General features: G+C 44.9%; 1 protein-coding gene across 6 annotated transcripts in view; it reads right to left on the bottom strand.

Moving 5' to 3' along the window:
* SBF1 (SET binding factor 1) overlaps positions 1–10,862 on the bottom strand; it is a 173,692-nt gene extending 162,830 nt beyond the window's left edge. For 3 of the 6 annotated variants that reach the window (XM_056573047.1, XM_056573049.1, XM_056573048.1), the window contains exon 1: positions 10,696–10,862. In XM_056573047.1, the coding sequence (XP_056429022.1) occupies positions 10,696–10,750 (55 nt within the window). In that variant the 5' untranslated portion in view covers positions 10,751–10,862. The remainder of the gene's footprint in view (positions 1–10,695) is intronic. The other 3 variants (XM_056573051.1, XM_056573050.1, XM_056573052.1) reach the window with 1 other exon arrangement.
* Positions 10,863–16,701: the final 5,839 nt, after the last annotated feature.

Genomic DNA, 16,701 nt, shown 5'->3' with positions numbered 1-16,701 from the left:
TACGTTCACACGTACGTTTTTTTTGTTGTTGCCGATTTTGCTGCCCATTTACTTCAATGGGTAGCAAAATCTACTACTGCAAATCTGCAGCCGAAAATACGCACATGTGACGGTACCCTATGGGTCCATACACAGAGGTGGATTACCTGTGGAATTTCCACAGGGTACTTGCTGCAGAAATACTGCTGCAGATTTTGCTACTATTGAATTCAATGGGTCAGCGGAAAATCTGCACTAGAGGCAAATCTGCAGCAGATTTTCCACAGCAATTCCACAGGTAATCCGCTCGTGTGAACATATCCCTCTGGGCTCCTTCACATGAGCGGATTTCTTTTCAAACTCACAGCGAATCTACCGCTGCGAGTTTGAAAAGGGGCGGGGTCTCCATGTGCTACTCGCAGCAGATTTTTGCAAGCGGAACCTCCGCTGTTGAAAATCCGCCTTCAATGGGGTCTGCGGCGGATTTTCAACAGCGGAGATTCCGCTGGCAAAAATCTGCTGCAGGTATCTATCACATGGAGACCCCGCCCCTTTTCAAACTTGCAGCGGGAGATCCGCTGCGAGTTTGAAGAGAATTCTGTTCGTGTGAACAAGCCCTTAGGGTGGCATTAATCACTATGGGGGAGATTTATCAAAACCTGTGCAGAGGAAAATGTTGCCCAGTTACCCATAGCAACCAATCAGATTTCTTCTTTCATTTTTAACAAGGCCTCTGCAAAATGAAAGAAGCGATCTGATTGGTTGCTATGGGCAACTGGGCAACTTTTCCTCTGCACATGTTTTGATAAATGTCCCCCTATGTGCGCATTAAGTTATTCTTCACACCTTTTGCTTGTGAGTACCTTGTGTACCTGCCCAAATTTATCCAAAAGGTGAAATGTTTTTCATAAAGACCTTAGATCTTAGTAAGTTTTAAAGTGAGATTACGCAAAAGTTTGGGACATTTTTAACCCCTTAAGGACCATGCCCATTTTGGACTTAAATGGGCACTGTCATGAACTTTTATATATATATATATATATATATATATATATATATATATATATATATATATATGTTGTAGTACATACCGTATGTACTACAACATATCTCTAATACATTTTCATATTTTTTAAATTAAAACGCTTTAATTAACGTTTGAAAACCGGCCACTAGGGGTCTCCCTCCTAGTGGCCGGCTGCAGGCTGGCGTGATGTCACGCCTGAATTCGGACTGATGCCGGCCAGGCATCGGTCCTAATTCATTCAGCCAATCAGACAGGCAGGGAGCGAGTGCATTTGCTCCCTGGCCAGCCGGCCACTCCTGCAAATGATGCCGCCGCTGCTGCTGCCCCTGCACGCTGGACTGTCTAGCAGGAGGCACCCTATATAGATGAACTAAGGGCGGAAGTCGCCCTTCCCAGCAGGCATCAGTGACGTGGTGCCTGCTGGGGAAGTCTGCCTGGTAGTGAGCACACTACCAGGCAGACAAAAAGTCATTTTTAACATAGTAAAAAAAAATAATAATAATAATAATTTAAGCAGGGAGGGGGTTAGGGATAGATGAGTAATAGGCAGGGATAGAGAGGGAAAAAAAAATAAATAAAGGATGGTGGGAGCTACCCTTTAACCCCTTAAGGACTCAGCGTTTTTCTGTTTTTGCATTTTCATTTTTTCCTCATCACCTTCTAAAAATCATAACGCTGTCAATTTTGCACCTAAAAATCCATATGATGGCTTATTTTTTGCGCCACCAATTCTACTTTGCAGTGACATTAGTCATTTTACCCAAAAATCCACGGCGAAACTGAAAAAAATCATTGTGCAACAAAATTGAAGAAAAAATTTCATTTTGTAAATTTTGGTGGCTTCCGTTTCTACGCAGTGCATTTTTTGGTAAAAATAACACATTATCTTTATTCTGTAGTTTCATACGGTTAAAATGATACCCTACTTATATAGGTTGGATATTGTCGTACTTCAGAAAAAATCATAACTACATGCAGGAAAATTTATATGTTAAAAATTCTCATCTTCTAACCCCTATAACTTTTTTTTATTTTTCCGAGTACGGGCCGGTATGAGGACAAATGTTTTGGGCTGTGCTCTGATTTTTTTATCGGTACCATTTTTGTATTGATCGGACTTTTTGATCACTTTTTATAAATTTTTTCATGATATAAAAAGTGACCAAAAATACACTATTTTGGACTTTGTTTTTTTTTTGCGCGCACGCCATTGACCGTGCAATTTAATTAACTATATATTTTTTTTATAGTTCGGACATTTCCACACGTGGCGATACCACGTTTATTTTTATTTACACAGTTTTTTTTTTTATGGGAAAAGGGGGGTGATTCAAACTTTTAATAGGGAAGGGGTTTAATGACCTTTGTTAAAGGAGAACTACGGGATTGAAAAATGTATCCCCTATCCTAAGGATAGGGGATAAGTTTCAGATCGCAGGGGGGGTGCGACCGCTGGGGCCCCCCGCGATCTCCCGTATGGGGCCCCGGCTCTCTGATTAGAGAGGGTGTGCTGACCACCGCACGAAGCAGCGGCCGACACGCCCCCTCCATACACTGCTATGGGAGAGCCGGAAATTGCCGAAGGCAGCGCTTGGGCTCTCCCATAGCAGTAAATGGAGGACGCGTGTCAGCCGCCGCATCGTACGGGAGATCGTGGGGGGCCCCAGCGGTCGGACCCCCCGCACTCTGAAACTTATTCCCTATTCTTAGGATAGGGGATAAAATTTTCAATCCCGTAGTTCTCCTTTAACTTATTTTTTTTTTTACTTTTTTTTGCAGTGTTCTAGCTCCCATAGGGAGCTATAGCACTGCACACACTGATCTTCTATGCTGATCCCTGCAAAGCCATAGCTTTGCAGGGATCAGTCAGATAGGGGCTCGATTGCTCAAGCCTGTAGCCCAGGCTTGGAGCAATCAATCCCCGATCGGACGCCGCGGAGACAGGTAAGGAGACCTCCGCCTGCGTCCCAGCTGATCGGAACATCGCGATTTTATCGCGATGTCCCGATCAGCCCGACTGAGCTGCCGGGAACCATTTACTTTTGTTTTCAGACGCGGCGGTCAACTTTGATCGCCGCGTCTGAAGGGTTAACAGCGCGCGGCACAACGATCGATGCCGTGCGCTGTTAGCCCAGGGTCCCGGCTATCGTTAGCAGCCGGGACCAACCCGGTGTGATGCGGGGTCATGGCGTGACCCCGTTTTTCACACCGGGCCGGCCTTAGGTCGTACAGGTATGCAATAAGTCCTTAAGAGGTTAAGGACCAGACCAATTTTATTTTTGTATTTTCGTTTTTTCCTCCTTGCCTTCTAAAAATCATAACTCTCATATTTCCATCCACAGACCCATATGAGGGCTTGTTTTTTGCGTCACCAATTGTACTTTGTAATTACATCACTTATGTTTTCATAAAATGTACGGCACAACCAAACAAATATTATTTATGTGGGAAAATTGAAAAGAAAACCGCAAATTTTGGAAGGTTTTGTTTTCACGCTGTACACTTTCCGGTAAAAATGACATTTTCTTTATTCTGTGGGCCAATACGATTAAAATGATACCCATCATATATGCTTTTCTATAATTTTACCGCTTAAAAAAAATCTCAAACCATTTTAACAAAATTAGTATATTTGAAATTGCCCTATTTTGACCACCTATAACTTTCTCATTTTTCCGTATATGGGGCCTTTATCAGTACCACTTTTGCTTAGGTTTGACTTTTTTTGGACTAAAATGTGAGAAAAAAAAAGCAGCAATTTGACTTTTTTACGTTTACGGAATAATTAACAATATATTTTAATAGTTCAGACTTTTACGCACGCGGCGATACCAAATGTGTATTAATTATTTTTTTTACGCTTCTTTGGGGGTAAAATGGGAAAAAATTTTACTTTTTTATTGGGGAGGGGATTTTTCACATATTTTTACATTATTTTATTTTTTTAACACTTTATGTCCCCATAGGGGACTATTCATAGCAATCAGTTGATTGCTAACACTGTTCAGTGCTATGCATAGGACATAGCACTGCTCAGTATTATCGATCATCTTCTGCTCTGGTCTGGTCTGCTTGATCGCAGACCAGAGCAGAAAACCCTGCGAGAAGGCCGGAGCAAGGTGAGGGGACCTCCGGCCGCCATACTGGATGATTGGATCGCCGCGGCAGCGCTGTGGGCGATCCGATCATCCATTCAAAGTGCCGCACTGCTGCAGATGCCGTGATCTGTATTGATCACGGCATCTGTGGGGTTAATGATGGACATCCAGCGGCGGGACCCCCGCGATCAGACATCTTATCCCCTATCCTTTGGATAGGGGATAAGATGCCTTAGTGCCAGAGAACCCCTTTAAGGCACAACTGACATTGGCTTCATCCACACCAACCCAATACAGTGGTATACCACAGGTGAACCAGATTAAAATGAGGTATAGCTCAGAAATCCAGAGATAGACCCATTATAAGGGTCCGGTCACACGGGTAGATTACCTGCAGAATTTCCACGGTGTATTTGCTTCGGAAAATCTGCTGCAGATTTTGCTACAATTGACTTCAATGGGTCAGCAGAAAATCCGCAGTAGATGTAGATTTGCTGATTTTCCTAGTAGTCAATGGTAGCAAAATCTGTAGCTGATTTTCCGCAGAAAATAAGCTGTGGAAATTCCGAAGGTAATCCACCTGTGTGAACGGACCCTTAGGCAGTACTGCTAAAATCTTAATAGCTGGCTTTGAGGAATAGAGGCGGGACCCAGCAATGCCACCTAATAATGGGTCTATCTTCGGGACTGGGTTAGTTAAACCACATTTTAATCTGGTTCACTATAAACCTGTGTAAGTGGGTGCAGATGAACCAGCTGTCAGTTTCCCTTTAAGCAGTATAGGAGCAAATGAGTTGTCGCATAAATACGATGATACATTTCCCCCTAAATACTAGAACGTGCCCAGATTCATTTCCTCGCCAAACCTTCACCACACATATTGTTCAGAATACCATCTGCTTCACTACCACGCAAACAACCTCAATTTGTTCATTTTCATCAAACAAATAAAATGTATAATTCCAGATAGTGTTAAACAAGCAAGGCCTTTTTTTAATTATATAATCTACTTGGAAACCTGAAGAGAAAATATAAAATAGATCTCAAGAAGAGCTGTATTATTCCAGATGGACATCATAAAAAGTCATGCCCATGGCTCCTATTGAGGAGGATAAGAGCTGGTCAAACTGGCAGACTGGTGATTTACATGGGTAACATGTATTGCTAATTTCCTGGCAGTGACTGCTCCAGGGGAATAGGGAGGACTGCAGCTTTACCAAGCGAGGACACCATCACCAATGTACCTTTGCTTTTAAAGTAGTTCATACGCAGCAGTTTGAGGCAATTTTGTTATTATTCCAAAATAAAGGAAAAAAAATGTTTAGTAGAACAGCAACATTTTTGCCGTGAATTTTTAGAAAACCCTAAAACAAAGCTGCAACATGTGGGCTCAACCCCAGAGAACTAGTTTCATGTTAAAGGGCAGGGGTCAAGTCCCTGGAAAATAAAGTGTGGGAACTCACCTAAAATTTACACTAAAGGGCTGGTCCTGCTCATGGGAACAGTGTTCCTGCTGTGGAAAAGGTGCAGGAACCCAGTTCCCATGCATTCCTGCAGGACTTGAGCTCTGTTAAAGGGGTAGGACCAGATAGAGGGATGTACCTACTACCTCCCAGTACGGTGGATAGAAAATGATAGGGATTGTGCTACAATTGTATCCAGTCTTGAGGATACCATGTGAGCTACACAACCTACACTGACATGTTGTCTGTGCCAAAATGGTCAGAAATTTAGACAGAAAATTTTAGGAGGTTATTTCTTAAAACTTGCACTTCATAAGCCCCATTTACATGGGCTGATTATGAGATGAATGAGTGTTTGTAGAAAAGTTTGTTCCTGATAACAGGCCTGAGTAGAAGAGCCAGTGATCGGCCAATGAACAAGCAAACCCCGATTGGTTGATTAAGCCTTTTGTGCAGCCAATAAAACCATTGTTATTAACCGAGCATCATCCGAGTAGGTGTGTGGCCAAAAATGATAAATTTAAAGGGCCACACAAATGAGCCAGCGGTCATGCGCAGAAGGACGCTTTTCCACAAAGCAAATTGTTACAATAAAAATATGGTAGTTTTTTTTTATGCTTGTATTTTTTTCGATTTATTAACCCGGCCTAGTTCGATGTAGTTTTTTTTTTTAAGTGGGAGAGATGAGAAAGTTACAAACTTCAGCACAACTGGGGCAGACATCACTTGAACTTTTCTACGCCATAAAAGAAATTGAAAACCCTTAAAAAGGTCATTACAAAATTAAAGGGGTATTCCAGGAAAAAACAATATATCAACTGGCTCCAGAAAGTTAAACAGATTTGTAAATTACTTTCATTAAAAAAAAAAATCTTACTCCTTCCAATAATTATCAGCTGCTGAAGTTGAATTGTTCTTTTCTGTCTGGCAACAGTGCTCTCTGCTGACATCTCTGCTTGTCTCGGGAACTGCACAGAGTAGAAGAGGTTTGCTATGGGGATTTGCTTCTACTCTGGAAAGTTCCCAAGACAGGTGTCATCAGAGAGCACTTAGACAGAAAAGAACAACTCAACTTCAGCAGCTCATAAGTATAGAAAGGATTAGGATTTTTTAATAGAAGTAATTGACAAATCTGGTTAACTCTCTGGAGCCAGTTGATATATAAAAACAAAGTTTTTTTTCCTGGATAACCCCTTTAATATGTCTTAAAAACATGAATGTGTATCCAGATAAACACAGGCTGTCTATGGAGTTTCTCCTGTCCAAATGTCCATATCCCAGGTTCCACACTTCAAGTCACAACATAAAAGACCATGCAGTGTTGTAATATAAAATGTTTGTTTACAATGCAACAACTTTACAACCACAAGGACGTCATGTAGCATTCTCTCCTTCAACACTAAGGTGGTCATACATTAGAAATGCTGACCAAATGCTACCTATCCTAAGCTGTTCATAGAAATACAAGCACGGCTTCGCTGAGGATGCATGCTTAAGTGGGATGGAGACAAGCTGCTGCCAGACACTTATAATAGCATCTTATTTTAACAAGGCCTATCTACATTTTTGGCCCAACACCTGTCATAGTAAGACAGTCTGGAACCTCCTTGCTCATCATACTTTTGTTAATAAGGCTATGTTCACATCTGTGTTTTTTCAAGCGATCTCCATCACCACAGAAGACCAAAAAAAAAAAAAAGCCACTGGAGCCGATGCATGCCGGTTACCAACAGCACCCAATGGACCTAATTCACTTACGGTCTCTCAGATTCTTGGTGTGTTGTCAAAAAGAATCTTGTATATAGGCTTTTTTTTATCCAGTGATTTGGGCAGAATCTGTTACAGAACCAGACCCCCCCCCACCCCCCAAAAAAATAAAAAATAAAAAAAAAGTCTCCAATGCAGATGTGAATGTAGCCTAAGGCTATGTTCACACAGGGGAATATCCGCACGGAAAGTGGAATCTGAATTTTGGCGCCAAATGTTTCCGGCACAGAAATTCTGCTATGTGAACAGCACAGCAGAGTCCCATTAAAAATGAATAGGACTCTTGCTACGGAATCTCTGTGCGGAATTCTGCACATAAATTCAATCCTGTGCACATAGCCTCAGCATTTGACTGTATTGACATTGCTCATTTTACACAGAAGTTATGTGAATTCACTGTGGGCATTTGATCACACTAGGTCTATCCAGCAACCAGATCTTCAAATAGAGAATTGAACACAATTCCCTGTTATCAGACAAAGCACACAAAGGCCAATCCAAACCATGCATCAGAAGATCAGTTCCTGAGCCATGGGAAGAGGGAATTCTCATCTTACAAAGTGATAAGATACTGGTAAGATATCTAGAGAAAAAAGGGCCACACCATCAATTCAGCACTGCAGCCCCTCCACAGCACAGCACACGTCTAGTCACCTGTCCGTGCAGGGATCTGCGGACTTTGGATAGATCTGTGCTGCAGTCCCCTGCACAGTGGGTGGCCAGGATGTTACTGTGCAGGGAAAGACTAAATCCCCTGCAGCCCCTTCTCAGAATCAGCAGGGATCCCGGAGGTTGGACCCCCACCAATCATTAACCGCCGGCATGAGATGGGGATACTCTTATTATTCATGACCAACATATGGCATGCTAAAAGTTATAAGTAGAAAACTAATTCCCTATTTGCATGGAGGAGTCACAAAAGACTAAATGACAACATTGGAAGGAGTGGCCTTAGAACAGATGGAACAGGACTGAAACGTGGAAGTTTTCTTTAATAGCAGATGTAAATATTCCTTATCAGAATATCCAACTAACACACACGGCCACTGGTAGGAATTATGATAAAACAACAAAGCAAGCCTTAGGCTGCATTCACGTCTCGTTTTTGCAATACGGTTGCCGTATCAGGTTTTTTGCTAAAAAAAAAAACGCGTGTCTCAAAACCGGACCGAACCGTATACAACCGTATATATCTCTGTACAGTTTTAAACCGCATACGGTTTGAAAACGGATGTCTGGTTGAATGCGGTTTAATACGTTTCTTTTTTAAACGGATACGGTTTTGTGTTTGTCCTTAATTAAATAAAGTTCTACTTGTTCTATTTGTGGGAAGAACTTAAGCCGTGCACTGCGCATGTGCAAACTGCAAAACTGTATTGTGCAAACCAGATGGAACCGTACCCACATATACGGTTCTCATTGACCACCATTTAAAAAAAAAAAAAAACATATACAGGTTGCTGGCTGCGAGGACCAGAACCGCAATACTGGAAATGAGGCAAAGATATAAAACTATAGCGTATTATATCAAATTTGGTTACTTCATTAAAGGGGTACTCCGGTGGAAAACTTTTTTTTTTCTTTTTAAATCAACTTGTGCCAGAAAGTTAAACAGATTTGTAAATTACATCTATTTAAAAATCTTAATCCTTCCAGTACTTATTAGCTGCTGAATACTACAGAGGAAATTCTTCTCTTTTTGGAACACAGTGCTCTCTGCTGACATCAACATAGTGCTCTCTGTCCATTTTAGGAACTGTCCAGAGCAGCATATGTTTTCTATGGGGATTTCTCCTATTCTGGACAGTTCTTAAAATGGACAGAGGTGTCAGCAGAGAGCACTGTGGTCATGATGTCAGCAGAGAGCACTGTGGTCATGATTAGAGATGAGCGAACTTACAGTAAATTCGATTCATCACGAACTTCTCAGCTCGGCGGTTGCTAACTTTTCCTGCATAAATTAGTTCAGCTTTCCGGTGGGCTGGAAAAGGTGGCTACAGTCCTAAGAAAGAGTCTCCTAGGACTGTATCCACCTTTTCCAGCCCACAGGAGCACCTGAAAGCTGAACTAATTTATGCAGGAAAAGTCAGCAACCACCGAGCCGAGAAGTTTGTGACGAATCGAATTTACTGTAAGTTCGCTCATCTCTAGTCATGATGTCAGCAGAGAGCACTGTGGTCATGATGTCAGCAGAGAGCTCTGTGTTCCATAAAGAAAATAATTTTTCCTCTGTAGTATTCAGCAACTAATAAGTACTGGAAGGATTAAGATTTTTTTAATAGAAGTAATTTACAAATCTGTTTAACTTTCTGGCACCAGTTGATTTAAAAAAAAATTTAAAAAAATTCCACCGGAGTACTCCTTTAAGATTAATACCAGCGGCAATGTTCATAAAGCACCACACCGAGAAATGTTCTATGGTTATACAGCCAGCCTGTTCCTTGCATCACTGGGTAGCTTTATTTCCACAAAACCACGCCATACTGATCACCAATGTGACAGGCCACCAGAAGTCACTTTATCTAACCCCCACTCACATACAGCACAGAGAGCAGCCGTTCCGGATGATTAGTGGGGATCAGTATGGGGTAGTACTGCGGTATTATGAGAGCAGACAATTGCCCCCGGAGTAGCACTTTAAATACATAAGAAAATGTCTTTAATACCTAAGAAGGAACACATCTGGTTTTGGGTGGCGTCTACCAGACAACCCTAGGAAACCTGTAGGCCTGTATAGAAGAGCAGAGTATAGAGAGGCTGAGATTAGAAGGCTTCTGGTTCCAAAGGTAGACGCTTCCTGTTCCATTATACATCTATTTACTCATTGGGAAGCCCCGGGCTGGGAGTGTCAGGCATAGAGGAGAGCTGGGAGGGGAAGGTAAACAAGTGATCCCTGGTCAATGCCAATACATCCTGATCCTATGGCAGCCACCATTGAGGGGCTCTCACCAATCTGCCTGGCACTGTAAGCAGTGGAAACATATGGCACTCCTATGAGGAGAGAGCTCACACAAGCACTATATATGGCAGCACATCACCTCCATACATTACAGGGACTGTCACCAACCCGTACACCAGTGTTTCCCAATCAGGGTGCCTCCAGCTGTTGCAAAACTACAACTCCCAGCATGCCCGGACAGCCGGGGCATGCTGGGAGTTGTAGTTTTGCAACAGCTGGAGGCACCCTGATTGGGAAACACTGCCTTACACACTTATAGCAACAGCGCCAATTTCACTTTCTAGGTCTCCTCAGCAACAGCCCCCATTACCGAGGCACCTCACGAACCCCAGGGTGGTAACACATAACCCAGACACTTACGAGCCCCCTTCCCCCCCCCAACCCGGTCCCGCCCATTCTCACCTCTCTTGTTAAGGTCATACCCCACCAGCAGGAAATAGTCTGACAATCTCGCCATTTCCCCGTTCCCCGGGCCGCTCTCTCAACCCCGGACTCCTCCCGCCGCCGCCGCCGCCATCTTTCCTGCCAGCCCGGCCCGGTAATGCGCATGCACGAATCCTGCGCGAACGGGTGTGGTCAACTGGAACACGTCAGAGGGCGGGGCGGTGCAGAGGTCAGAGGGAGGGCACATCACGTGATGTCGCCAGCAAGGAATTCGACAATTCGACGCGAGCTCCGCGGAAGTGGGCGTGTCCCTGAGATTTGGGCGGGACGACGGCGATGATAGGCTGTTGACGAGGGTCAGCCGCCTCTGGGCGCTGTCATTTGGAAGCAGCAGTGGAGAGTGTTATTGGGAGGCGCCAAGGCGTGACGTGGAGCTCCTACATGTTCTGTCATATGTCAGGGGCCACTCCACTGCAAATAGTTTAGAAAGTAGCTGGGAAGCCTGAATTTAATGCTTGTTACTGCATTCCACAGACACTCCAGATACTCGTATATTTCCTAGTGCTGGAGACTTGGAATATAAACAGCACTGTACAATTTAAAGCAGTGTTTTCCAAATAGTTGCCTCCAGCTATTACATAACTACAACTCCCAGTATGCACGGAAAGCCTATTTGCCGCTCTTTGGTAACATCACATTCCCCAAAAAAAAAGTGATGTACAGTGGTCCATCAACATACGATTGTAATTTGTTTCAAATGAACCATTGTTAGTTGAAATCATCGTACATTGAGGGATCTGTGCAATGTATGAAAGTATAGGAAACTATAGGAAGTTATACTCACCTGTCCCCGCCACTCCTGACCGTCACCACTGCCCTGGATGTCGCCCTCCATCGCTGTCGCCACCTCCCTGGGGTGTCTCTGCCGCTCTGGACCGTCTCTGCTGCCTGGGATCGTCGCTCTTCATCGCCGTCATCACGTCGCTACGTACGCCGCTCCTATTGGATGACGGGACGGCGTGCGAGGCAACATGATGACAACGAAGGAGAGCAACGGTGATGCAGCGGAGCCTGAAGAGGACCGTCCGGAACGTCGGGGATAGGTGAGTGACCACCACCGGACCACACGGGGCACCTTAAACGGCTATCCGATGGCAGCTGAAGCAGTCTGTGCTGCCGGATAGCTGTTTATGCGATGGCCCCGACATACAAAAGCATCGTATGTTGATGCTGCCTTCAACATGCGATGGCCTCTGAGAGGCCATCGTATGTTGAAATTATTGTATGTCGGGGCCATCGTAGGTTGGGAGGTCACTGTATATGCAATAATGTACCAAGAAAAACTACAGAGCAGTGAAAAAATGAGCCCTCATACAGCCTCATATAAATAAATGAGAAGGTTGTAGGCAGGGCCAGATTAAGGCTGCCTGGAAGACCGAGCACTTCAGTATAGTGGGCCCCCTCCCCCACAAAAATATTTTCACTTATGTTAACTTGACAAGCCTTCACCCAGGACTTGTTGCGGGTGAGTCAAGTAAGGCCTGGACTAGGACAAAAAATAGGCTCGGGCATATTAGACTACGCAGCCCTTTTTTTTTTTTTTACGTGGAGGTCACAGCAGTCAGACCCCCACCAAAATAAAATAGGCTGTATAGTCTAAAATCGCCTTGGTCCATGTGGCTCTCTAGTTGTTGCAAAGCTACAACTCCCATCATGTCTGGAGAGCTTTAGGCACAATGGGAGTTGTAGTTTTGTAAAAGCTTGAGAGTCTCAGATTGGGGTACAGTTTCACCCATCATCACTGCAGAAATTATGAGTGACTACAGAAGTGATGGACACAGTCAGGAGAATACACAATGATATCAGTGACCTGAGTGATGTCTTCTCTGCTGTAGTTCCAGGACTTCTTCCAGCTACATCTTCCTCTGCAGAGTCTGATGCCCAAATATCATTGATTCTTCGCATTGTCAGCAGATCCTCATCCTGTGTATAAAGACAATAATCATTATAAATCTGCCAGACATTGTGCCCTAAATATGACCCTAAAATTGCCAACCGTCGTAAGGTCCTGAGTGGGGGGGGGGGGGAGGAAAGGTCTACTGGGGAGCACAACCGTACTGGTGATCCGGAATAATCGCGGACATCATGTGTAGAAAATAAAAAAAGATTTTATTAAGTTAATGTTGATGCGTTCCAAGAGCTGGTGCTCCCTTCATCAAGTCCACAATGTTAATAACAATGCTTTCAAGAGCTGGTGCTCCCTTTATCAAGTCCACAATGTTAATAACAATGGTTTCGAGAGCTGGTGCTCCCTTTATCAAGTCCACAATGTTAATAACAATGCTTTCGAGAGATGGTGCTCCCTTTATCAAGTCCACAATGTTAATAACAATGCTTTCGAGAGATGGTGCTCCCTTTATCAAGTCCACAATGTTAATGACAATGCGTTCCGAGAGCTGGTGCTCCCTTTATCAAGTCCATGATGTTAATGACAATGCGTTCCGAGAGATGATGCTCCGGTTATCAAGTCCACGGTGTTAATGACAATGCGTTCCGAGCGATGGTGCTCCGGTTATCAAGTCCACGGTGTTAATGACAATGCGTTCCGAGAGCTGGTTCTCTCTTAATCAAGTCCATCGACTTGATAAAGGGAGCACCAGCTCTCGAAATGTGTCATCATTTACTTAATAAAATAATTTTTTTATTTTCTACCAACGGTGTCATTGGTTATTACGGGTCACCAGTAAGGTTGTGTGCCCCAGTAGACCCTTTTTCTTTCCCTCCCTCAGGACCATCCGGTCGGTAAGTTTGGCATTCAAGGATCCCTCCATTAGACGGGTTCGGGTCTGAGGCAGCCACTGTATACATTATAAGCGCTATAAGGTGTTGAGCTCTGAGTTGAACACCACCAGGTAAGCAAGTTCACTTACCATTCACTCATGTGTTACCCTGGGTAACTGCACCAGGCAAGCAAGTTCACTTACCATTCACTCATGTGTTACCCTGGGTAACTGCACCAGGCAACACTTCCCCCATGTTCAGTTTTAATTTTCACATATCCACTAAATATGACCCTGTCACACACTGTGTCCCCTAAATATAACCCTGTCGGGCATCCAATCCATTGAAAATAACACTGCACACACTGTTTCATTTGGTAGAATCCCACCCCTGTACTGTCCTTCCCAGACCCCTATGTCCTCCAGACCCATCTTTCCCCTCCTCCTTCAGACCCCTAAGGACACACAGCGGACATTCAGCCAATGGAATGTCTGCTTGCAGCAGGCCATACCAAAGTCATCGGTGGTAGGACGTGTGCCGTCTCATAGACAACAATGAAGTCCCGCGGAATTCCGCCCAAAGAAAAAACATGTTCATTCTTTAGGTGGATGTCCATTCCACTGGTGGAATTCTGCAGTGTGCACTGAGCAGCAGAATCCCAATGAAAAGAATTAGACTCAGCTGCAAGCAGATTTTTACTGGCAAAATGTCCTCCAGACTCCAGCCCCCTCTGTTACCCCCCCCCCCAAGTCCTCCTTTAGACCCCTAAGCCCCCACCCCTCTGTCCTCCCACCCCAGACCCCTGCAGATCCCAACAGATCCGGTGACTGCATTGCTGAATCGTTAAAAACAGTTTTCCCATTATGTTAAATAGTGACAATTCATGTATAGTGTAAAAATAAACATAATTATATTGTAAGTCTGTTTTAATATTGAACTGTTTGGAAGTTAGTCACTTCTTTGTGCCCATGTGCCTCCTATGTTTATAAAACTGGATGATATGGGTAGTGCTCACCCTTGGCAATTCAGTAAAGTGGTTACAAATATGCTGCTTGGTTGCTTACCCCTGCTCTCGTTCCTCAAGCTGTGGGCATTGTATTGGTGCCATTGCTTATGTGCAACACTTCATCATTCTAGTATAGTAATATAACCCGCACCAAGAGCTGTGAGCAGCTTTTATTTGTAGCTTTTACAGCTTCTATGACTATACTATCATTACAAGCACTAACAGTTGGTTCTCATAGCTCCTGTACTTTGTAACTGTTGAGAAGCAAGATGTATCCTATCGCTAACAAAGCACAGGAGCTTAGAGCTGTTCCTGTGACAAATTATTCCATATACAGAAGTTTTTACTCTTATTGTGAGTGAGCAGCTCAGTATTGTGCAATGCACAACCCCTTTACATAGGAAAGATGCTGAAGTGGACAGATTAGATGGGGGAGGCAAGTACTTAAAATTAGGTTTATTATCTGAAAAATTTTCCCATTAGGTGTATTTTTCATACATTGTCTAGTACACTATTTGCCCAACTTTAGTCAATGGATAAACCTGTTCAAATGTGACACTGCCACATCTCTGACTTTAGGTCAAATGTCTGATCTGCCCCTGACAACTGACAGAGCTATTATTGTTTTTTTTTATTTTGCTTTATTCTTTAGTGGACAGTATGCGAACAACTGAAGCCAAATCATTGGAGAAACACACGATCACTAGTCGCAGATAAGAATGCTGGGTTCTCTAAGATTGTTGGAGAAGTGGTCGAGTTGAGACAGCTTTTGTAAGTACCTGGATCCTGTAGTGGGCAATGTCGCTCAAGTACCGTGAGTATCTTTTTGCAACGTATTTAACCCCACTCCATGTCTGGCTCATAGGAGCTCACAGCCAGAACTGTTTGGGCAATAAGGCCCAAATTGGCTATTTTTTCATTTCTTGTTGTCACGCCGAGTGCTCCGGGTCCCTCTCCTCCCCCGGAGCGCTCGCGGCGTTCACCTCCTGTTTGCAGTGCCCCGGTCAGACTCGCTGACCAAGAGCGCTGCTCTGTTTCCCCCGGCAGGGATGCAATCCGCGCGGCGGGACGTGCCTTCCCGCGGGTCGCATCCCATTCTGTTTACCTGCCCCGTCCTCCTGTTGATCAGTCCCGGCGCGCGTGGTCCCACTCTCTAGGGCGCGCACACGCTGGGTCTCTCAGATTTAAAGGGCCAGTGCACCGTTAATTGGTGCCTGGCCCAATCTGTTCCCAATCACTCCTACACATATAAACCCACTTCCCCTTCCTGTCCTCGCCGGATCTTGTTGCCCTTGTGCCAGTGAAAGCGTTTTTGTGAACCATCGCCTGTGTGTCCAGACCCTTGCTGTTGCCCCTGACTACGAACCGTTGCCACCTGCCCTGACCTTCTGCTACATCTGACCTTGCCTTTGTCTTGTCCTTGTGTCCCGCGCCAGTCTCAGCCCCCAGAGGGGTTGAGTCCCTACCGGGTGGAACAACCTGGGGGTTACCTGCTGCAGCAAGTCCATCCCGCTTTGCGGCGGGCTCTGGTGAAAACCAGTAACCCCTTAGATTCCGTTCCCCTGGTACGGCCCACGCCATCGCCTCTCTGGCACAGAGGATCCACTACCAGTGTCCTCCCCGCATACCAGTCCGGATCCTGACAGTAGATCCGACCATGGATTCCGCTGAGGTGCCGCTGCCAAGTCTCACTGACCTCACCACCGTGGTCGCCCAGCAATCTCAGCAGATCGCCCAACAAGGACAACAGCTGTCTCAGTTGACTGCCATGTTTCAGCAGCTTCTGCCTCCACAGCAGCAACCATCTCCTCCGCCAGCTCCAGCATCTCCTCCACAGCGAGCTGCCGCTTCCACGTCCAGAGTCCGCCTGTCTCTACCTGACAAGTTTGATGGGGATTCTAAGCTGTGCCATGGGTTCCTGACCCAGTGTTCACTGCACCTGGAGATCATGTCGGACCAGTTTCCCACAGAACGGTCTAAGGTGGCATTCGTGGTCAGTCTGCTATCTGGAAAGGCCTTGTCCTGGGCCACACCGCCTTGGGACCGCAACGATCCTTCCACTGCTACCATTCAGTCCTTCTTCACCGAAGTATGCAGTGTCTTTGAGGAACCTGCCCGTGCATCTTCCGCTGAAAAAGCCTTGCTAAACCTCGTCCAAGGAGACTCTACAGTGGGCGAATATGCCGTACATTTCCACACACTGGCCTCTGAGTTGGCCTGGAATAATGAGGCTCTCT

This window comes from Hyla sarda, chromosome 4, assembly GCF_029499605.1.
Source record: "Hyla sarda isolate aHylSar1 chromosome 4, aHylSar1.hap1, whole genome shotgun sequence".
Classification (NCBI taxonomy): Eukaryota; Metazoa; Chordata; class Amphibia; order Anura; family Hylidae; genus Hyla; species Hyla sarda.
The sequence above is the reverse complement of the archived record's forward strand: the minus strand, read 5'-3'. Positions and strand labels throughout refer to the sequence as shown.